This window comes from Podarcis raffonei, chromosome 14, assembly GCF_027172205.1.
Source record: "Podarcis raffonei isolate rPodRaf1 chromosome 14, rPodRaf1.pri, whole genome shotgun sequence".
Taxonomy (NCBI): Eukaryota; Metazoa; Chordata; class Lepidosauria; order Squamata; family Lacertidae; genus Podarcis; species Podarcis raffonei.
This window is the reverse complement of record NC_070615.1, coordinates 13,526,672-13,550,495: the sequence shown is the minus strand read 5'-3', so window position 1 is coordinate 13,550,495 and position 23,824 is coordinate 13,526,672. Positions and strand designations below refer to the sequence as shown.

Sequence of the window (23,824 nt, the reverse complement as noted above, 5' to 3'; positions counted from 1 at the left end):
TTCTTTTCCTAAATCCTAAATAGCAGCCACTGGGAGGGCCTCAAATTAATGCCACTGAGGCAGACAGGTGGGTAGGCAATTTCACCCTTTCCTCACTTGCTGTGGTTGTGACAAAAAAATAAAAATGCTCCTTCAAAGCTGCTATTTATGTTGGGAAGAATCCCTCCACTGACAGCAATTTCAGAAAAACCTTTACATGCAAAGACACATTTAGCATCCTATATAGTTTGGCTCCAAACCTCAATGATTTCAGTGGTAGAGAGCTGGGTGATTCCTCTGTGGAAGTCAGCAAATACAATTGCTCATTTTTCCCTCTAAATTGTGCCCTTTCACTTTGGTTGGAAAATAATAGCATTGGATGGTGTCCTAGCTGTCATATTCGGAGTAGACCAACTGAAATCAATGGATTTAAGTTGATCAAGTCCATTGATTCAATAAGTATACTCTGAATATCAATTACAGTAGTTGAAAGTAGCCAATTGTTTCTACGGTTTTCCATAGAGTCAGAGTATAAAGTTGCTGCCACAATGTTTTAAAATGTAGCAAACAATCACATCTTATGCACATTTAACTTGTGTGATTTCAACCACACACAACTGAAGACCAGCTGGTTGAAATTTTGCAAGTTAAATACAAGCAAAGTGGAACGAAAGCTTTTAAGTTCTGCATCTTGCTTGGAGGCAAGGCCAAGAGCTCTGGGGTGCTTTCACAAGATCTTGCAGGTCTGTCCGAGCTCCCATGAGATCTTGCATGAGCACCCGTAGCCTTCCAAAAACCATCGCAAAAAAACTTTTCAGCTTTCTACCTTGCTTTCCAGGCAAGGTATTCTTGATGTGCTGGCTCTGGAAGATGAGTAGGGATGCTTTTGTAGGAGCTTATGGGAACTTGAACAGCCCCATGGGGTCTCACAGAGGCAGCCCCAAACCAGCGTGTTGGGAGGGCCTTGCCCTCCTTCCAAGGCAGAGAATTTAAAAGCTCTTTTTGCACCAGGTCTGCTTGGGATGAAGGGAGTTGTAGCCCAACAATAAGTGTGGTCCCAAGGTGGAAGAGCACTGTATTCAAGGACTTTCTTGATACTTCCTGTGCTCCATTGATTTCAGAAAGCTTGGCTGCATATTCTTCCAACGACCCACATTTTCCGAGTCTTTGCTTTTCTGCTGTTCTGCCGTGGGGTTTCCCCCATGGCATAGGTCCACAAAAAGCCACAAAATACAATGAGGCATTCTGCATTTCTATTTGATGGTGGTTGTGGTCAGCGCTTCACAGAATTAAACATTTAAAATGGTTGCCATCTGCTGTTTAGCTTCTCTAGACTACACAGTTAAGTAATTGTCTTTCCTTTCCAGTGCAACATTGCAACATCAGGTGTATGAATGGAGGTACATGCAGTGATGACCATTGTCTCTGTCAGAAAGGATACACAGGAACACACTGCGGGCAGCGTAAGTAAACGTAATCTAACATTTAACTAGGGGTCCTGTCCTATGTGTACTAAGTGATACGGGGTGCATTTTAGTGACTTTTGGAGGCAGAGGAGAAATGGAGAAATTGTGGGTGAAATGGGGGCTTTGCCAGCACCTGTGGTTGCAGGAAGAGTTCTTATTGGAAGCCACCAACTGGAAGCTGCCAAGTAATCAGGCAGTGATACTATGTCATCATGCAGTGTTGCTTCCAGGTTTCTTTAGGGAAAGGGTGACAATGGCAGTCACTGGGAAGTGTTCTTTTGGTTGAGACTTCTGTTGTGAAACTGAGAGAAGTGGCCCAGTTTTGAGCTAAAAATTCTCATCTGACATTTGACTCTGCACTGGTTAATTAAAATGTAGAGCTCAGCCACAAGAAGACTAACAAATCCATTGTAATCAACAAATTCTGGGCTGCTGGTTAACTGCTGTGGAATTTTTCAAGCTAGCACGTGACTTTGCAATAGATGCCAGGAGAATTCTTTCTGACTGGAACAATTAAAGTAAGCATCAGACAAATTCATAATAATTGGATATTGCCTGATGTTGCAGTTCTATGCATTAATTTTTTAAAAAATTAATTTCCATTTTCCACATCACAATTAAAACAACGTAACTCACAGCACATCAACCGCGTTGCTTAAAACAGTTATTGCGTTCTTAGAATTATCAATTATCAAGACTTGAAAGGTTTTATGCATGTAGGATCTGATTAGTTAGAACTTCAACTGTGGGTGCTGTCTGGCCCCTTTGCAAATGTGGAGCAGACTGCAAGGTGGCTCCTATCAGAATGCATTCTAATGTTCACCCCCACGCCATGCTCGCTTCATGCTGCTTGTACTGCTGCATGACTGGGTACACTGAAATGCACTCAGCCTTTCCAGGTAAGGTGAGGTCTTCCCACATCTAATTTACATGCATCCATGCTGCTTCCAGCAGAAGCAAATGTTATATGTCTTGCTTGGGGAGTAACAGGCACTAGAGGCAGGTAAGTGAGGTCTAGGAGAGCCTTGGTTGACCAGAAATTACTAGATTGTGAACTGTGGTGCACTGCTGCAAGGCTGGCAAAGGGATGGAAAGGATACACTTATAATGCATTCTATTAGCAACTCCTTTTCATGCGCAGAAATGGCTGGATTGTGCCCATATCTTGCTCTGTTGAAATTGTGACATATCAGGGAATTGGATTACATATGCTAAATCTTTGGCTTTTCAAATAAAGTCATAGCTGAGCTTGATGTTTGGCTGTTTTGAAATACATGACTGCATTTGATAAGTAGTTCATAGAGTTTGGCATTCGCCAGCAAAGGCTTGCTTGCTGGTCAAAATGAGTAAGACTGTGAGAGTCCCAGGCCATCGATATTCCAACAAGTGGTTTTGCCAAGCAATGTGGATTTGTAATAATGTGTTTAACTGCAAATCATGTTCTTAGAAAGAGGCCTGTAATTCAGTTGGGCAGATGTGTGTGAGGTTTCGTGGAGAGAAAGAAGGGGGAAATAGAAAGTTTTTGTCTTTTAAGTAAGGGTATGTCCTTGTAAAGGGACGCGGGTGGCACTGTGGGTTAAACCACAGAGCCTAGGACTTGCCGATCAGAAGGTCGGCGGTTTGAATCCCCACAACGGGGTGAGCTTCCATTGCTCGGTCCCTGCTCCTGCCCACCTAGCAGTTCGAAAGCACGTCAAAGTGCAAGTAGATAAATAGGTACCGCTCCAGCGGGAAGGTAAATGGCATTTCCGTGCGCTGCTCTGGTTTGCCAGAAGCGGCTTAGTCATGCTGACCACATGACCCGGAAGCTGTACGCTGGCTTCCTCAGCCAATAAAGTGAGATGAGCACCGCAACCCCAGAGTCAGCCATGACTAGACCTAATGGTCAGGGGTCCCTTTACCTTTACCTTGTATAGCTCTTTCAGACAGGTGACCTCTTCCACCCTGGTACAGAGCTACCATTGCTTGGACCCAGCTGCAGGTACAGCTTGAGGACAAAGACCCAAATAGTAATTTCTTACACAGCTGGTTGGGTGCTTCTACACTAAACCTTAATATTTCCATTATTATTTTATTTTATTTGCGGTTTTGAGACTATGCTTCCTCCTGGAGGAGGGTAGTTAGCAAAATAGCCAAAATACAATACAACGATCAAACAATTATCAAAACACAATTGAAACCACAGAGCTGGTTCTCACATAACACTAAACCAAACTGTGGGTTAGTGTGAGAGTGTGAAGGCCTCTGAAGAGAAGATTCACAGCCCCTGAACTTCTCTCTTAGCTCTGCTGCTGCTAGGGTGCTTTAAGCTAAACTATGCTGTTGCCTGAACCCAGGCTCATAGTTTGTCTTCTCCAAACAGGCCATGAGCTGTAAACCCAGGACCAAACTTTGGTTACAGTGTGTGGTTTGTCTGGAGCAAGACAAGCTACAGGCCTGGGTAAAGCCATGGAAACATGGGGGCATCCAAGTAACTCTGTTGCTCATTTCACTTACAGCTGTCTGCGAAAGTGGGTGCCTTAATGGAGGGAGATGTGTCGCCCCAAACAGATGTGCCTGCACTTATGGCTTTACTGGACCTCAGTGTGAAAGAGGTAGGTGGGATTCCCGCCCCCCCCACCATTAGAAAAAACCAGACTTTGATGTGTTGTGTATGAGTTAAGCTTCTGAATGAGTCAGTATGAGTTAAGTTTCTGGGGTTTTTTTATTGTTTGCCGAGTGTGATGAATTAAGATGAAGGAACAATATGTTTCTGGAAGACTTATTTTTTTTTAGAAAATCTTATTAAAGAAGGCAAATGAAACTGTGGCAGGTGATGGAGTGAGGAAATAGCTCCTTATTACCAACAGGATTCAGGGCAGCATTGTATGTTAAAACAAAGCAGGGGAAGAAATAAATTTGTGTTATTTGTACTTCCTCTTATTGCAGTTCCAGGATAGCATGTCCTTACCTACTCTGACACTATAACCCTCTGGTGAATCCACACAGAGCAATTATTTCAAATCTTAGAAGAGGCCAGTGGAGAGGTGCAGTCTGTGTTCCTTACTCCCATAAGATCCTTTTGGTATATTCTCCAGGTTGTTGTTTTTTGCAATGTGTGGACGTTATCCTTACTTCTCTATTGCTTCTTGGCGCAAAGGCCTGTTCCATGATCGCTAAGCAACCAAGTTTCCCTGTTTCGCCTCACAGTCAGGCTGCCGTTTCCCTCTCTGATGAAGCTTCTGTGCTTTTAATCAGCTGCCCGAGAGGCAGAAATTCAACAGGTGCAGCATTTGTTATCTATCAATATAGCTCCTTCTCAGCAGCTTCATTTCCTATTGTCAGGAAGAAGATGGCAACACTTTCTGTTATGTGGAGCAAGGCACTGGTGTACTTAGGACACAGCAATGGTTGTGCCTTTGTTTCCACAGTATCGTATGGTTCAGTATGTGTGTGAGGTTTTATTTACGACTGTGATGTTGATGAAGGGATGACCCACTTTGAACCTGTACAGAATTTGAGGTGCAGGACTTTAGAGATTCAGTGCTATACGTGCACTTTTAGGGCTGAATTTTGGCCACCCCTGCTGGAATTTAGATGTGTTGGAGGTCTGCATACTTTTTATTTAAAGATGGGGATGAGGATGAAAGGCAAGGAAAACTTGGGAGTTCATTTTGTTTCATTTTTCATTTTTAGCTGTAAAAGCTGGCCAGTAAAATGAATGCAATCACGTACATTTTAGCTTGCTGTTTAATATACACAGAATGTCTTGGGCAATGTTTTGGCAATTGGAGCTACACTTAAGTATTGGAGTTATACTATGTCCTGCCTCAAGTCTCGTGCTTTGTTTTGACTAGCTTTGCAGAGTTCTTCTTCTGTAAAACTTGTATGAGTTTGTTATCAGTTTTGTTAACTTTTTTTTTGCTTGGGTAGCCATAGCAACACACACAGCTGTTTCCAGATGAGAACACAGCCCTACTTATCTGCTGTGCCCAAAGTAGTTCAAGGAAATTAAATCAAGTTTAAGAGCATTCTGGAGAGAGATGACAGCAATAGCTGTTTAACTGTAGTTATCGTTTGGCTGTTTTTGTATTTTTGCAGATAACGTATGTTTTAATTTGAACAAATGGGCTAACTTGGTGTCTGGAAAATTCATACGATGGGTTACATATAAAGCAGACTATTATATACTCAGTCAAGCAAGTCCACCTTTCTCTCTCATATGTATGTAGGCTCTGTTCAAGCCTAAACCTGGGAGAAACTCCAGTAGCTACAGAGAGCAGTTTGAATGCAAACTGTTACAAGCCAGGGTAGGATTGGATCCAGCATTACGGTTAACTCTTCCACACAGGAAAAATAGGTGGTTACAGAGAGCAGCCAAATGTTAGGAGCAGTGGAAGGACTGTTTATACTGTGTTCAGCCACAGAGAGGAAAACAGCAGAGAGAGGTCTCATGCATTTGGCACTGAGCAGAGTTGTCCGTATACTTACAAAGTTTGAACAAATCCGTGCACCCCATGTTTGTTGTTTAAACCCAGCATTAAAATGATGGGGTGTACTTGAGCCAGACGTCCGAGTCTTAACCCCATGCTAAACTTATTGCATAAAAGTTAGTAAAGGGACCCCTGACCATTAGGTCCAGTCGTGGCCAACTCTGGGGTTGCGGCGCTCATCTCGCTTTATTGGCCGAGGGAGCCGGTGTACAGCTTCCGGGTCATGTGGCCAGCATGAATAAGCCGCTTCTGGAGAACCAGAGCAGCGCACGGAAACACCGTTTACCTTCCCGCTAGAGCGGTACCTATTTATCTACTTGCACTTTGAGGTGCTTTCGAACTGCTAGGTTGGCAGGAGCAGGGACCGAGCAACGGGAGCTCACCCCACCACGGGGATTCGAACTGCCGACCTTCTGATCGGCAAGTCCTAGGCTCTGTGGTTTAACCCACAGTGCCACCCACGTCGCTGCATAGAAATTAGCAAGGCTTAAAAAATGCTGAATGAGACATGATCACGCCCATGCTGACTTATTTTGACTGCTAAGGTCAGTTTTTGCATTCAGCTAATCCCCCCTCCCATACTGTAGCTCTGTGAAGGGGAAGGGGGACTTCATGGGAATCAATGCTGAGTCAGACCACTGGTCCATCTAGCTCAGTATTGTCTACACTGACTGGCAGCAGCTCTCCAGGTTTTCAGACAGGATCCCCTCTCAGCTCTACGGGGTGATGCCAGGGATTGCAAAGCAGATACTCTACCACTGAACTGTGGACCTTCCCTTTGTGATATTGGTACTGAAGATGCAACACAGAAACAGTTTTGGGATTAAATCTGAATCAACAACTGCCAGACTTAAGGATGCATACCACTTTTCTATTTATACGTTTCTAAAAATCCCAAATACACGTGGTCACATGGGATTGTCACTTTGGGATTTCTAGGATCTGGAGGAATCTGACTTGTGGTGTTTATACCTTGATTGGGATTGTGTACAGTTTTTTTTTCTGCCAAAGCCAACTGGCTCATTTTCCCAACCAGTGTAACAGGGAGTAACAAATCAGTGTTTGTTCAAGACACAGCAGCTGATTTTTGTGAGTATAGAGTAGGCAACCTAAACACTAAAAAGATTTTGATTAAGGTTACCAGACGTCCCCGCTTCCCGGGGACAGTCCCTGGATTTACAAATCAGTCCCCTGACAAAATCCATCTATTTAGTAGGAAGTTGAAAAGTGTCCTCGGATTCATTGATAAAAATCTGGTAACCTTAGTTTTGATAGCTCCAGAGCAGCCAGCCTGTTGACAGATGCCATCATTAGTCACAAGTACTCATCAATTTGAGCCAATGGACTATTTTGAAATGGGAATCTATTACCTCTGCAACTCATTAAAAACATTTCATTCACTCTTCATGGCTCTCAGATGGCCTGTGTTCCAAACATGTTGTTAAACTTAATGTATTTTTATTCCATCATGTTTTTATTTGTTTACAATAGTTATAGCCCACCTTTAGATATTAAGTCCTTAATGTAGTAAAATTGGGCAAATAGCATTTCTGCTTTATTACAAAAACTTATGGGGATATCTGTGTATCACATCATCGGCTACTGGATGGAAGTAATTCCAAGCCTATTGCATACAGCCTTGTAAATAGGCGCACAAAAGTTAGTGGGAGTCAGCATGGAAACGCAGAAGTCAAGCCTCTTAGGCTATTTAAGAAGCCTTCCACCAAGAGAAGTGTGGTGAATACGGTGGAAGTCTTTTATAATATTTTAACTAAGATTTATATATTTGAAGCAAGAATTTGGTAATATTCCAGGTTATGAAAAGTATCTTTTCTTTTGTCTTTATATTTTTCATTTTTCCTTTTCTTTCTTTTTATTTTTATTAGTTTTCATTTTGGAAAATATGTGTATAAGTGTGTTTACAGTTTTATGTATTGTTCTTTGTTTTTCTTTGTTTAATTTCTATTTTTTGAAAAATTCAATAAAAATTAATAATAAAAATAATAAGCCTTCTACCAAACAGGCAGATAGAAGAGGATCTTGGCTCCTAGTGGAGCCCTCTCTGTTAGGGCAAATGGGGTACCACCCCACCCAATGCAGTCTGTCCTCAGCCAGCAGATTGCCTACCTGCTTTCTTAAATCCGGTCCAGGGGGTGGCACTGCCAGCCACCTTCCACCTTAGTCTCAGTCACGCCCTGAACAGGGAAGAGGATGGAGACAAAATTAGTTGACTCTGCCTGTCCTTGCCTCTGGCTCTCCCTATGGTTGGTCACCCTGCCTTCCGCCCTAGCATACCCAATGGTCCTCGGCCACCACCTCTTCCTCCTCAGCCAACATGGAAATCAAGTGCACTGATGGCAGAGGAAAGGAGAGATTTGTTGCTCCTGGCTCAGCCCATTCACACATCTGCGTGGAATTCCTGGTTGCCTTCAGGTGCCAGCCAAGTTGTTGATTGCAAGGCTGACTTAATGCTGATACATTGAAAACTGCAGAGATGGAAGAGACTTCAAGGGACATCTAGTCCTATCAAACTGTAGAAGAAATTATATTACAAACTGAAGCTCCACACAGGGATGTAAACTGAAATGAGAGAGTATTAAGGCATTTCTAGTAACATTTGGGAGTTGTTATAAGTACATACATAGGAAGTTGATTTGTACCAAGGCAGACATTTGGTCTATTGAGCTTAGCATTATCTACACTGAGTGCCAGCAGCTCTCCACAGGTTCAGACCTTTGGTGATTCCTATATGTCTGTTTCTAAATGCAGTGGAAAGTACAGGCAGAATCATGCTCCCACCCAGAGTTTCCTTTTGAGTCAGACGACAGCAGGCTTGGACTCCAGTCACTTCAAGTATTAAGATTGTAGCATGTACCTCCCTTGTGTACGTACTGCATGTGCAAACAATGTCTGGCTTTCCTTCACGGCATCGGTCCTGTTCAGCTCTCTCCTCTGCAGCAGGATATATATTTCAGAATTTTGATCACCCTGTGAGTCTAGCAAGTCAAAGGGTAAAAATCAGGGCTGCCAAACCATTTCAGCTGAATATCTCATTGCTTTTTATTTTATTGATTTAAATATATATTTGCATATCCTACCAGTTACATCTACTAAAGTCTGCAGCCCTCATAAAAAAAGTCCAAAGAACTTTGGCAAAAATGCAAATTGGGCAATATTGAAGCAATGCAACTTTACTACTGTGTTCTTATATAACTGGTATAATTTGCAGAAAAATTATAGATAAAAGTACAAGTCATTTCCCGAAAACATTTGTTGCATTTAAACTAGTATTATAACCTATAATTACTGGTATTCCCCCTCCCTCAAGAAAACCCTTTTTGGAACTGTCTTCTAAGCAGTACATTTGATGACAAAGACATACACTTGTGACGCTGCATTTCTTTCCTGGACTTCAATATAAATAAAAGACATAAACATTTATCTAGCATAGCTCTTAAGATACCTGAACAATAGGGCCACACTAGTATAGTGTAAACGGCTTCATATTTTTGTGAGAGAGGTTCTAAAATATAAAGCTTTCACAGTAGTATTTCATGACTACACAGATAGTTAATGCACACTGATTGTTAACTTCACAGATAGTTGTTATTTTCTCTGTTTAGAAATAGTGTATTTCTAGATAAAACAATTGAGAGTATTTCTGAATAAATCAATTCAATTAAGTAAGTCATTAGCGGAACATTCACCTTCAAAACAGAGAATGGCTTTGTTTGGACGATTGAATCATAGAATCATAGAGTTGGAAGAGACCACAAGGGCCATCGAGTCCAACCCCCTGCCAAGCAGGAAACACCATCAGAGCACTCCTGACATATGGTTGTCAAGCCTCTGCTTAAAGACCTCCAAAGAAGGAGACTCCACCACACTCCTTGGCAGCAAATTCCACTGTCAAACAGCTCTTACTGTCAGGAAGTTCTTTCTAATGTTTAGGTGGAATCTTCTTTCTTGTAGTTTGGATCCATTGTGTCCGCTTCTCTGGAGCAGCAGAAAACAACCTTTCTCCCTCCTCTATGTGACATCCTTTTATATATTTGAACATGGCTATCATATCACCCCTTAACCTCCTCTTCTCCAGGCTAAACATGCCCAGCTCCCTTAGCCGTTCCTCATAAGGCATCGTTTCCAGGCCTTTGACCATTTGAATCCTTGGATGATAATCTAAATCAGGCCATTGACTACATTTGGGTGTCATAATGAACTATGGTTTTCCATTAATTGAATGAGCTTTGGCAAACCCCTCCCTCCCTTCTTGCTGTGACTGAGGAGACTGAAAGCTTTTGCTGCTCATTCAAATGGAACTTTCATAACCAAAGTTTAGCATTATGCCCACCTAAACTGCGGTTAATGTTAATCATGGCTTATCAAAATAAACCCGCTTTATAACCAATGGCTTAAAGTTGGCTTCTTTCAAACAAGCCATAGTTAAGATTAACTCCAGTTTCTTGGATTTGGACAATGTAACAAGCTGTGGTTAATTTTAAAAAGGAAAACATCAGAACTCCTCCATGCAAGTAGGTAGACTTTGTGAGCCCAAAGCTTACCTAGACTCATTCCTGTAATGATAAACCATGGTTAATTGTGACATCCGAACACAGCCACTAAGAGCATAATACTAGATAATTCATAGACTACCCAGGGAAGAAGTGTACACACAACCAGTGGTGGTATGATTATTTATTTATTTATTTCAACTGTCAGAGTGTTCCCAGTTTAAAACCTGTTTGTTTGTTCTGCCTGGTGATCAAAAGATCTCTGCCCATAGATGTTCTTTTTCCCTGGTGCATTATGGGTAGCTAGGACTGTAACCTTAAGTAAAGGTAAAGGGACCCCTGACCGTTTGGTCCAGTCGCAGACAACTCTGGGGTTGCGGCGCTCATCTCGCTTTATTGGCCAAAGGAGCTGGGATACAGCTTCCGGGTCATGTGGCCAGCATGACTTAGCTGCTTCTGGCAAACCAGAGCAGCACACCTAAATGCCATTTATCTTCCCACCGGAGCGGTACCTATTTATCTACTTGCACTTTGAAGTGCTTTCAAACTGCTAGGTGGGCAGGAGCAGGGACCAAGCAACGGGAACTCACCCTGTTGCGGGGATTTGAACCACCAACCTTCTGATCGGCAACCCCTAGGCTCTGTGGTTTAGACCACAGCGCCACCCGCGTCCCATTAATCTTAAGTAGACATGGTTATTTAAAAAAAGCAATCATGGTTAAATTCTGAATTGTCTATTTGATTTGTCTATGAGGAAACCCAAATTCGAGAGTTTCGGCATCCACTTCATAATTTATCTCTCTTTGGGGTATCAGAAATAACAGATCTTGAATTTGAAAATACTGCTTGATTATGATTTTCTGTTCGGAAATATAATTAATGTTGTGTTAAGCTTGAATTTGCAGTTGCAATGATGGGGTATGTGTGTGTGAAAGGGAGGAAATGACTAATCAACAATGATTAATAACATTTGCAATAGATATGTTCACACTTCCAGCTGATCTCTGGAAGTTTTGTAAGAAACAAGTAGCTTTCCTGTATTTCTTTTGTGTCTGCTTGTTCTATTTGGCACTGGAATAGGATTGTAGGGAAAGAGGCCTAAATAAGGTATACGGAATGAAGTAGATGATATAAGAGAACAATCTGATTGCAAACTGTTAAACAGAGAATGCAGAATTTGTATTGAATGTGCTATATGGAGGCGAAGATCTGCTTTGGGATCTTTTGTTTGAATAAAAACTAAAAGATTCTTTGAAAAATCTCAGAAAGGGAGATCTAGGCTGTCGCTCTATATGCAGTTACCTGGGAATCCCTTGCACCCTTGGCAAGGAGCTACAGTGGTACCTCGGGTTACATACGCTTCAGGTTACATACGCTTCAGGTTACACACTCAGCTAACCCAGAAATAGTGCTTCAGGTTAAGAACTTTGCTTCAGGATAAGAACAGAAATTTGGCCCCGGCGGTGCGGCGGCAGCAGGAGGCCCCATTAGCTAAAGTGGTGCTTCAGGTTAAGAACAGTTTCAGGTTAAGAACGGACCTCCAGAACGAATTAAGTACTTAACCCGAGGTACCACTGTATATCGCCCCCCCAATTACTTTACTGCAATAGCTGCATTAGAAATTACTACATTTTTGTACTCCCCACCAGGGCCTGTCTCTGCTAGGAGTATTCCTGACTGAACTCCATGGCTTTTATTTCTCAGTAGAGTTGCTCTTGGCCTGTGAACCCAAGCACTTTTACTTGGATCAATTAATCTAACTGGGTCTTCCATATAAGTAAATGGGTTTAGAATTAGGCAGTGGGGGTTTTCCCTTCTGTTTTCAAATCTCTAGCCTCTGTCATTGCAAAGAGTTGTATCCAATGCTAGCCATATTCAGGATAAGACACACTAGGTCCAGTAATTTTAGCAAGTATTCTCTGAGTAGGATGTAGTTGCGTACACCCCAAATACCCCGATGCAGATTTCTGCACTCATTTACATTATATTTCTAAACGTTTTATAAAAGCAACAATATGCATCCTTGGGGTTTTGAAGCTTTGCTAAACCTTAGCTGCTAGAAAGCCCAAATCTAACATTTTTTTCAGGTTCCTTGCAAAACCTTAGGTTGACATTGAACTATGTCATATTAGAGTTCAAGATTGCTTAAATAGTGCAACTTTGTCCAGAAAGGGTAGAAAAGGACTTCCGGGTTGACGCCTCCGGCAATGGCGGAGCTCCTCCGATCGGGAGGAACTTGCTCCGTGAAAAGCAGGGTCTGACCGCCACGGCAAAGGCGGAGACCCACAGAAATCACAGGCGGGAGAAGCCTGTGAACTTGGGATTCGGCTGGCACCTCTTGCGCCTCCCCTACTCGCAGGGAAACCCTGTTTTGGGGATCCAGAGCGACGTTGGGTGAGTGGCGCAGTGCTTTGAATCGACTGCTTCTTTCACGGAGTGAAGCCGCATTGCTGTTGCCGGAGAGCGCTGACTTTTTCCTGTGGACAATTGGACTTTAAACAACTACCCGTGAGTAGACTGGAAAATTTGGATCTTCAAATATTCTAATTTGGCAAAGTAGCGGGAAGGCTCTAAACAGGAAGTCCGCCTCCCGTTTTTGTAAATAGAATGAAGCAAAGGCGTTACAAACTAAAGTCTCTGAAAGTTTTTGGATAAAGGATTAAAATTCCACTGGTTAAAAATATCAAACCCCCCTTGGAAGCAGGAGAAGAGGGGGGAAGTCATGGACCTAGGGAGAACCTGCAGGAGAGAGGGAAAAGTAAACTACCTGGGGACGGTCTGCCTGATGACGTTTGAGGAAGGTTCACTGACAGAACGGATTTGACAGATACTTAAAATTAGAAAGATACTGTTTCCATTGCTCTCTTCTGAGTTTATTAAAGGGTGAAAAATAACTGAAAATCGAAACTGTTTCTGTGACTGAAAGAACTGATACAATTTGAAACTGCTTCCCTCTAGAGGGAGCATGTGAAACTCTTACAGGAGTGTAACAGGGTAAACTCCAGCTGCAAGATAAAGTTTCTGAGAATCAGAGATTGACCTTGGACTATTCAAAATGCTGATAGGAGAAGGTATTGTGACTGCATTATTCAAAATAAATCATTCACTTGAACAGCTGCACAAAAATGTAGATGACATGATCTTCAAACTTGACAGCCTGGAACAGAAAGTGACCAACTTGAATCAAAAAGTAAGCAACAACATGGACTTGGTACAGGAAAATATCTTGGCAAGACAAATGGTGGAGGAAAAGGAGAAAGATGCCGTTGTGAAACTTAAAGTAACTCAAGAAGGATCCTCAGTTCTACAGAGGCAAATCGAGGATTACAAATGGAGGCCCTGCATGATTGATTTTAGCAAAAACCAGAGCTTGAGGATGGGACCCTGGCTTGGACTGAAGAACGAAAGTTGGAAAGACCCCTTCATCCAGGGATTAACTGACATCTGGGACATGGGTTGGGGCCTGGAGGAGCTTGAAGCTGTGGGGGCCTATGGACTTGGAGGAATCCTGAAATACGTTCTGAAATACCCTATGGACCTTAGTTTCAAGTATGGAAATTTGGCTGAGCTGTTCAGAAGGAACAAAAGTTCTGTTTGGTTGGAGTTTTCCCGAGAATTGCTCCTGAGCATAAAAGAATATGAAGAAGATCCGCAGAAGGGACTTGGAAAAGAATTAAGAGCCTCGGACATAAGATCTCCAGGTTGATGGAATATATGGATTTGACGGAAAGGACTGGCAGAATCCGAAACCAGGGAGAGGAGAGGGTGGAGGAAGATTGGGAAGCTAAAGCTTTATTTAGAAATTTTGCAAAATTAATGACTGTTAGAAAAATCGTGGAATGTTATTATATGGATTTAGTAGAAATGTTAGAAGAAGTTAAGAATAGATAAGTAATTTAGTTTTAAAGGGAAATAAGGTTAAAAAATATGTTATTTACAAGATGATAAAAAACAGAGAAAGATGGAAAGGATTTGCTGAAATAATTAGAAGAATGGGAATACAAAAAGGGAGATGTGCGGAAGTCGAGGAAACAAGGAAATGAAGGATAGAATATGGAAAAGGAGAGATGTATTTTAAAATGTTTTGTTTAGATTTATTTATGTGTTTAGCTTAATGGGATTGGGTTTGGGTTTATATTATTTGTATACTGTATTGTATCGTGGTGTTTTTTCACTTTTTTTCTTCTCTTTCTTCGTTTGTCTTTAAATTTTCTCTTTTCTTCTTTTGCTGTAATCTTTAAAAACAATAAATATTATTTTTTTAAAAAACAAAACAATAAAAAACCAGAAAGGGTAGAAAAGAAGGATTTGGCATGCCACATTTAACGTTATAGTGGGAGGCATTTTAACTCAAGACATCGCATATTCATATAGCCAAATGTGACCATGATATCATGTGGGTGTCAATGGAATTTGTCCCAAGATATCCGAGATATGAGCCATGCTAGTCTGCCAAGTTCTTGTGTAATTATGAAGGGAACTTTGAATCCAGGCCTCCAGATTGCTCTTGGAATTTGGAAATGCTGGGTTAAGAGGTTTTCATCATCCCGCTTGATGCTTCTTCCCTTTTGGGACACCCAGACTTCATGAATGCAGATAAATATGCACAGTTTAAAGAGCAGAAGAGTTGGGTCTTGTATAGAATTCAGCATCTGTTTGACCAAGGCAATGTTTTGCCAGAGAGGAAACTGAATTCTTGTGATGGCAGAGGGGTAAATTGGAATTTTCAGAAAGCAAAAAATCAATTCACTTGCAGAAAAAAATAATGAGGACTTTGTGGTGATTGTGGTGGGCTCCTAGATCGCTTACTTGCTTTGACATGTTGTGTGTAGGAGAAATCAAATAGGTTAATAGAATTACCTTCCAGTTTTATTTTATTATGGCAGATTCTTCCTCCACCCCCGTTCCTGATCTGGGCTGTGCTTCTCAGAAGGAGAATGGAGAAGTATGTGGTTGAAACCAGTACAGTGGTACCTTGGGTTAAGTACTTAATTCGTCCCGGAGGTCCGTACTTAACCTGAAACTGTTCTTAACCCGAAGCACCACTTTAGCTAATGGGGCCTCCTGCTGCCGCCGCGCCGCCGGAGCATGATTTCTATTCTCATCCTGAAGCAAAGTTCTTAACCCGAGGTAGTATTTCTGGGTTAGCGGAGTCTGTAACCTGAAGCGTATGTAACCTGAAATGTTTGTAACCCGAGGTACCACTGTAGTACTATGTGTTGTGTGGTGAAGCCATGAAATTGTATTGTGTATTTGACATACTGTGTTGTCTCCACTTGGGCCTATGGTTTGTCTTCTCTAGACAAACCAAGAGCTGTAAACTAACAAGAAACCTTAGTGTTATATTTGAAAACATTGGGGGGGAAATAGATTTTTTTAAAAGCAGGTGGTGGAAATCTGTCAATATCAGCTCAGTTGACAAAATATTTACCATAAAGATGTGAATAATGTTTATCCATTTCCAGAAAGCGTGTCAGAAAAGATGGTTAATTCTAAGCAGCAAGTTTTCAAAAACTGGCTCTTTACTTACTTTGCCAAAGCTTTACAAATATAGGCCACCATAAAACATCCGTATATAAAAATTTAAAATATATACAAATAAATAGGCATGTAGAGATATCTAATAATGAGGATTTTCATTGGAGTTTCTTCCTGCTAAATTGTGCCATTCACCACTCTTAAGAGATGCTATTTATAAAAACTCAGCCACCCTTGCAGTTACTTCCGGGTTGGTTTGTGACATCAGTAAACCGTGTCACTTCTAGAACGTCAGCCATCTGAAAATGATCTAATGCTTAGATTGTCAAAGTGCTCCCAATACTGAACATTTTGTGTTCGTTCTTTACTGCATGTGGCGTCTGTTGAGTCTGTGTGCTGCCGATGAGTCATGTTCTGCTGCCAAGAAAAAGCATATGTTAGACAGACAATCCCAATTGAACACTTCTGGTGAAATGTTGAGGAGGGAACATAAGACTCAGATCTTTGGGCATCCAAACATTAGGGAACTTAGACGAAGGGATAAGGAAGTTGCGGCTTTCCAGATGTTCTTGGACTCACAACCCACAGCCACCTCACCCACCATGAACAATGGTCAGGAATGACAGGGTTCGTGTTCAGCGTCATCTGGAGGTTCACAGGTTCCTCATCCCTGATTTGGAGAGCAAACTTACCTTATGGCCAGAGAGCAGTCAGACTGAATACAACAGTGGAGCCACATTCCAAAGCCACTTGTCATTGACTCCACCTACTGTTGGCCTCCCAGTCTTCTACCCTACCAATCCCCATGGACAACAGCCACTAGTGGGTGGAGCCTCTGCTGCTGGTGGAGCGGGTGAAGAAAAATCTTTGCCCCATCCTAACCCCCTGCCTGGCAGTACAGATCCGTGTTTAGGAATGCTTTGTCCAGATATTCAGAGTAGAGTGTTAAGAACTCTATTAAAGGATCCCTGACCATTAGGTCCAGTCGTGGCCAACTCTGGGGTTGCGGCGCTCATCTCGCTTTATTGGCCAAGGGAGCCGGCATACAGCTTCCGGGTCATGTGGCCAGCATGACTAAGCTGCTTCTGGTGAACCAGAGCAGCGCACGGAAACGCCGTTTACCTTCCCGCTGGAGTGGTACCTATTTATCTACTTGCACTTTGATGTGCTTTTGAACTGCTAGGTTGGCAGGAGCAGGGACCGAGCAACGGGAGCTCACCCCGTCGCGGGGATTCGAACCACTGACCTTCTGATCGGCAAGTCCTAGGCTCTGTGGTTTAATCCACAGCACCACCCGCGTCCCTTAAGAACTCTATTAGGGACACTTAAATTTTTCATTTCACTGTACTTACATTTGGAAAGGGAGCCCCTTCCTTAAGTTTATGGAAATGATGCTACAACATGCCCAAACATTTTAACCAATAGTTAAACACTTACAGGCAGAGTGTTTAACTATTGGTTAAAATTTTGGGTGTATGTTGGGACGGCATTTGGCGAAAGTGTTTTCTGGAACAAATTTTACTGAGTTCTTGGAGAGTAAACTCCTAACCATCAACATCTACTACGTAAGGCAGATTTATTTCGTCTTCTGCAGAATTCATCTTATACACGAGGAAAGTTTTTTATTCTCTCCACCAGGAGAGAGCGAGAGATGAACCTACACTACAGGAGTCTGGAAAATCCTGAATTGCTGTGCAGGCACAAAACACCCTAAATTTGGGGGCTTCATTCTCTTGTTCTGAACTAACACTCAGCTACAGTTCTAGGGATAGAGACGGTTTGGTTTTAAATCACCTTTCTGATCCCCCTCCCTCCATGTGGGCATTAGTTTGGATCCTAGCTGGCCCAAGTTGCAATGCTGTGTGCATTAAAGCAAGGAAGAAAAATATTTGTGCCAAGGTATTAAAACAGCTAAGAAGGATGGAAAGATCAGCTCGGTGGGAACATTAGCTCCCCCCCCCAAAGAACAGCCTCTCAAATGTTTATATTGTCTAGCTATTTGTTGTTTGTGTCTTAAAAGCCTGTACCAAGATTCTTACTGTATTGGCTGGACATACTTGTGTGTTTTGCTGGCTTGGGTTTGGGGAACTCCCTAACCCTCCCAGCTACAACTTCAAGAATGACCTCATCTTGCCTTTTTACCTTGCAGTCAGTCCCATCCTCAGCAATCTCATGCAAGGCAAAAGGCCTTCTTCTTGTTTTATAAAAATGCCTGAATGATATTTTACAGCACGACAGCAGTTACAGACAGTAAAGTGTTTTGCTTCAGAAACCCTTAAAAAAAAAAATCACTGTGAAAATGTATGTATCTCCCTAAAGATTCAATTCCTTACTTGGAATTAAGTGCATTTGAGTTCAATGCATTTACTTTTAAGTAGGTGTGTGTAAAATTGCACCTTATGGTTGCAAACCTAAACACACCAGGGAGTAAGTCTCAATCAATGAGTAAGTTTCAGTCAGCTGAATGGGACTTCCTTCTGAGTAAACATGTAGAATTAGGCTGCATGCCAATTTTGCTTTGGGACTCAAAGGCAGAAAAAGCAATTGGGAGCTGAAGAGGAGATCAGTGGGCCACTAGAAAAGATATGGCAAGTAATATCAGGCATCAAAATATTTCGTGGGCTTGCACTTCTTTACTTACATAGTCACTGCAGAATCTGTTTTCGACAACAGCAGTGTACCCACAAAGCTTGCCCTGCCACCAGAGATTACGTTGCAGGTTTTCCAAGCTAGATACAGTGGTACCTTGGTTTACATACGCTTCAGGTTACATACACTTCAGGTTACAGACTCCGCTAACCCAGAAATATTACCGCGGTTAAGAACTTTGCTTCAGGATGAGAACAGAAATTGTGCTCCGGCGGCATGGCAGTAGCAGGAGGCCCTAGTAGCTAAAGTGGTGCTTCAGGTTAAGAACAGTTTCAGGTTAAGAATGGACCTCCAGAATGAATTAAGTACTTAACCCGAGGTACCACTGTACAGTCTTCATTTTTCTCCTATTCAAATCTTAACTTGAAATAAATAAGCAAACAAACTTGCTGTTCTCCATATGTTCCTTAATGCCATTGCTGCTCCTTCTGAGTCAGTAGGAGGCGCACTTTATAAGGAATACTGACTAGAGGCTACCAGCCGCATGCCCAACTCTGCAGCTTCCCAGATGTATTTCGCCTGCGCTGAAGCTGGTAGTCTGCCATTTCATGCTGCAGGCTAGTAATTTCATCCTGAGCCAGTGTTGATTTGCGACAGTGAGTGAGGCTGCCTGGTCTCCACACAGCCATATTTTCTCCTTTGCATGTGTCATGCTCCCATGCCAGCAGTTCCTGCCATCGTGTGTTGAGGCACAGCTATGAACATCAGTGCAGCGCACTAAAACCATCCTTTTGGGAGCTGTCTCAGGAGTATGGCTACAGCATGAATGGAACATATCTCGTCTTGTCAAATGGTACCTGAGATTATCTGGGAAGAGCATCCCAGAGGTGTGTTTACACACTTGGCCAATATGCATCTGCACTGATAAAAGTGCCTCCCCAAATTTCCCGGCCATTAACCTCAGTCTATGCCAAGGGAAGCTGAATTGTGCAGTCTGTATCCATTCTGCAAACTAGATAGCAGAGACTTGCTAATTTGTTTCATTTCTGCTAATATGGGAGAGTCAATGAGTTATTTAAGGCATTTGAAACCATGACTGCAGCAAATTCTGCTCAGTCTTCCTTCCCCCCCAAATTCATAAAGCATTCCCCCCCTCCCACACCTTGAAACCTATAGCGATAGCCAAGAGAACTGGGAACTCTCTGTGTGTCTTAACTAAAGCAAATAATTCTCAGAAAACAGAATTCTTCAGTCATTTCCAAACTACATGCTTTTCCTAAGTTTTGTGCAGAATCATGGGATGCAAACAGACTTGTTTTATCTAATGTCACTATTATCTTGTATATGTTGTTTTAACGTCTATGGTTACTTTTGATTTATTTAAATGCTTTGCTTGTACTTTAAGCCAAGTTGGGTTCTGTTGTATCTTGATCTAGTTCTTCATCAGAAATGAGCCAAGTAACTGTTTGTGGTGGTGCATTTAGAAGTTGTTAACCCATTCGTGCAAAAACATTGTCATGTTAGAAGGGAAGACTACCTTTAGTAACACAACAGAACAAGCGGCTTTCTGAAGGTTACCTGCAAATATAAACAAAGCTTTAGTTGTACCCCCACCCAAAAAACCCCAACAGAACCAAAGAGTGTCACTGAGTTAAAATTTGCCTCTACCTTGGGGTTGCCATATTCCTAAATGTTTTGGGGCTTTTCTTTGATTTTTAAAGCTTTTCTTTTAAACCGGATGTATGCCAGCTCTGGACATGGGTGGCGCTGTGGGTTAGACCACAAAGCCCAGGACTTGCTGATTAGAAGGTCGGTGGTTCGAATCCCTGTGACGGGGTGAGCTCCTGTTGCTTGGTCCCTGCCCCTGCCAACCTAGCACTTCAAAAGCACGTCAAGTGCAAGTAGATAAATTGGTACCACTCCGGCGGGAAGGTAAACAGCGTTTCCGTGCGCTGCTCTGCTTCACCAGAAGCGGCTTAGTCATGCTGGCCACATGACCCGGAAGCTGTACGCCGGCTCCCTCGGCCAATAAAGCGAGATGAGCGCCACAACCCCAAAGTGGACCACGACTGGACCTAATGGTCAAGGGTCCCTTTACCTTTATGGCAGCTCTACTGGGCAAAATGCAGATTCCAACTCATACGTTCACATACCTGCTCAGCTATGTAGCCCACTGAGAGGCCTTCAGCCAGTCACTCTTTCTCAGTTGCAGAGCCATTGCAAATTTTAATTTGGAGGAGAGCAAACCATGTGCACTTCCTTAAGCTCACTGGGGGAAATGAAAGATAAAAATACCAGACTTAAATGAGGTAGAGTAACTTATACCCCTCCAGATGCTGTTAGACTCCAACTCTCATCATTCCTGAGCATTGACCATGCTGGTCAGGGCTGATGGGATTTGGAGTCCAACATCTGGAGAGCCACAGCTTCTTGATCCCTCGGCTAAAATATAAGGTGGTCAACCCCTTGCACAGATGTCAGAGGCAACGGGAAGAGTGCATTTGTGGCATACCCATATGTGCTTCACTAGGGCACAGAGCCATGCCTATATTCTAATTCCCTCTTCGATACTATTGCATTCCCCAACCCAGTAAGCTGGACATAAAACTGCATCCATGCATTTGCGGGTCTATGTAGAGATGCATAGCAGCTTTTATAATGAGTGATGGGAGCCTAGGGCCCTTCAGATGTTGTTGGAGTCTCAACTTCCATCAACTTCAGCCAGCAGGTGTTTTATGGTCTAATGGTGAGAGGAAGAGGCCAGGCACAACAGCTATCCTTCAGGCGAGCCTCTGGGCAATGAAAGCTGGCTTTTCTGTTGCCTGGATGTAAGCTGCTTATTCCCTGCAGGTATTTTTTTGTGCGTGTAAAGGTAGAGAGGAAGAAAGCAGGTGCAACAGCCGGGCCTTGGCTGAGCTGCTGGTCAACAGCAATTGGATTTTAAGCAGCATTAAATTTTGTTTCAGACGTGCGATACAATGCACCTTGTCATTTCTTAGAATTCCTAGAGAACAGCTGATTTGCTATTTTTTTTAAAAAAAGTATTTCAGGCAGAGAAAATGTTCTGCAGCAACGCCAGCTCTAATAACTATGTAGAGGAGAGGTCCTGAATTTACTCAGGAGGTCAGCTGAGAAGGAGACAAAAACCACCTCCCCTCCTCACAGCAAATCATAACACCTTGTATATCTAGGGGACAATCTGAACCTCTGCAGTGTCTTCTTGTCAGTTCCGCCAAGTAAAGTGTTCTGTAATTTGGGGCCTGATATGAACTACCATGAAGGGAGACAGTTATTTCGATCAAATTTTCTAAACAGCTGTTTCAAGACAGACCAGTTCCTTTCCCCAGTGATTGGATTCAAATCAAACTGTTTTTATCTCATGCATTCTTTGCATTTGACTCTTTTGTTGAATTAGAAATTTAATAGAGCAGCTGAGCATTTTAAGCAATTTTGGAAGATGGGGAGGGGGGTGGTGGAAGAGGGATGTGAACTCCAGCACACCCTGTAAAGCATAAATTTCTTAACCAAAAGAATAGTTTATTCATATGCTCTGTACATTAGGTCAATTATTACTCACTTTCTTTGGACACCAAGCAAAGGCCTCCGCCCTCTATTACACAGCTTACTGTAATCAAATGAAGAAAGAAAAGCAGAATCGTTCAAAAGCAAACTTGTGGCTTAAGCCCCAGCCCAGAGCCTGAAAAGGAGCAGAAACCTCCAGCTCTATGATTCTATGAAATGATTTGCTACAAGCACTGCATACATTGTGAGCCTTCAGGCAGGGCTGCTGTTCCATATATACAGCACACACACACACACAGACACACAAGCATTCTCTTAGGTGCTTAAAAATTATATAACATTATCATTTATTTCTTAATTATTTGCAGTTATATTCCATCATTCATCAATTACATAATCCACAGGGCAAGGTACAGAAAATGATAAAACTCCATTGAAACATCACAAATGGGGAAGGGCTATGGTTCAGCATTGCTTTGCAGAAGTTTCCAGGTTAAATCTCTGGCATCTCTAGGTAAAGCAGACATCCCTGTCTGTAATCCTGGGGAGCCGCTTCCAGTCTATGTAGACACTACTGAGCTAAATGGACCCAATGGTCTGACTCAGGACTCAGCTATACAGTTGCAAATAAAACATTTAAAGTGTTTTGTAAAGTGCATTATACAAATGTGACATGAGATGGCGATGGTGAGCTATGGCAAATTCAATATACTTTTTCAAAACTTTTTTTAAAAAAGCATTTTCACATCATTTTTTATGTTTCTGGATTCCACCTCAGTATAAGCCATCTTCCTGTGTTCCTAATTTAATGAGAAGAACAGTCAACAACTAGAATACAATAAAATAAAGCTAAAGGGACCCCTGACCATTAGGTCCAGTCGCAGGCGGCTCTGGGGTCGCAGTGCTCATCTCGCTTTATTGGCTGAAGGAGCTGGCGTACAGCTTCTGGGTCATGTGGTCAGCATGACTAAACCACTTCTGGTGAACCAGGGCAGCGCATGGAAACGTTGTTTACCTTCCCACTGGAGCGGTACCTATTTATCTACTTGCACTTTGACGTGCTTTCAAACTGCTAGGTTGCCAGGAGCAGGGACCGAGCAACGGGAGCTCACCCCATCGCGGGGATTTGAACCACCGACCTTCTGACCTTCTAGAGGTAGCCAACGCAGTGAAGAGGTGTCGCGGGGCCCAATTATGTGAAATGGGAATAGGATTTTGTCAGGAAGGAGAGTTCCTGATTGTTCCTCATGCCACCCTATCCCTAAAATTATAGAAGCCGCCCATGAATCTTTCCTGAGTTCAGCACTCCATGGAATATGCTTGAAAAAACCAACCCAGATTCACATACTTTCTCTGTTGCTCTGAAAACCCACATCTCTTCCCAAGTTTCAGTCCCTGTTTCATCCATCTGACCGAAACCAAGTCCTCACGCCAAGCTAAAGTCTCCATTCTGCAGTTATGCCATTTACAGTACGTAGGTTTATATTACACTACTGTAATGTCCTAGGATCATAACATTTTTAAAATTTATTTAAATGGAACATAAGCATATCAAACTTTCTCCATATCGTGTCAAGTGCCTGTGATCAACACAGAGGCCTGACCCTCTCTTTGGGAATCGCTGTTCTAGGTCTCCAAATATCCTTTCTCTATATAAAGTTTTTTTAAAAAAACAATTTCCCCCTAAGCAAACGTTTAAATTGGCAAAGATAGCACTAAGTCTTGCAAGGCCAGAACTCCTGCAGGGAAACTTTTGACAATATATATAATTTGTTGTATAATTCTGTAATTTCTTCTCTTTAACTCT

The 23,824-nt window shown here is 42.4% G+C and overlaps 1 protein-coding gene across 1 annotated transcript in view; it reads left to right on the top strand.

Moving 5' to 3' along the window:
• Window positions 1–23,824, top strand: part of FBN1 (fibrillin 1) — a 216,013-nt gene that overhangs the window by 36,150 nt on the left and 156,039 nt on the right. Inside the window, 2 exon segments of the mRNA XM_053366046.1 lie at window positions 1,347–1,442; window positions 3,944–4,039. Coding sequence (XP_053222021.1) covers window positions 1,347–1,442; window positions 3,944–4,039 — 192 coding nt within the window.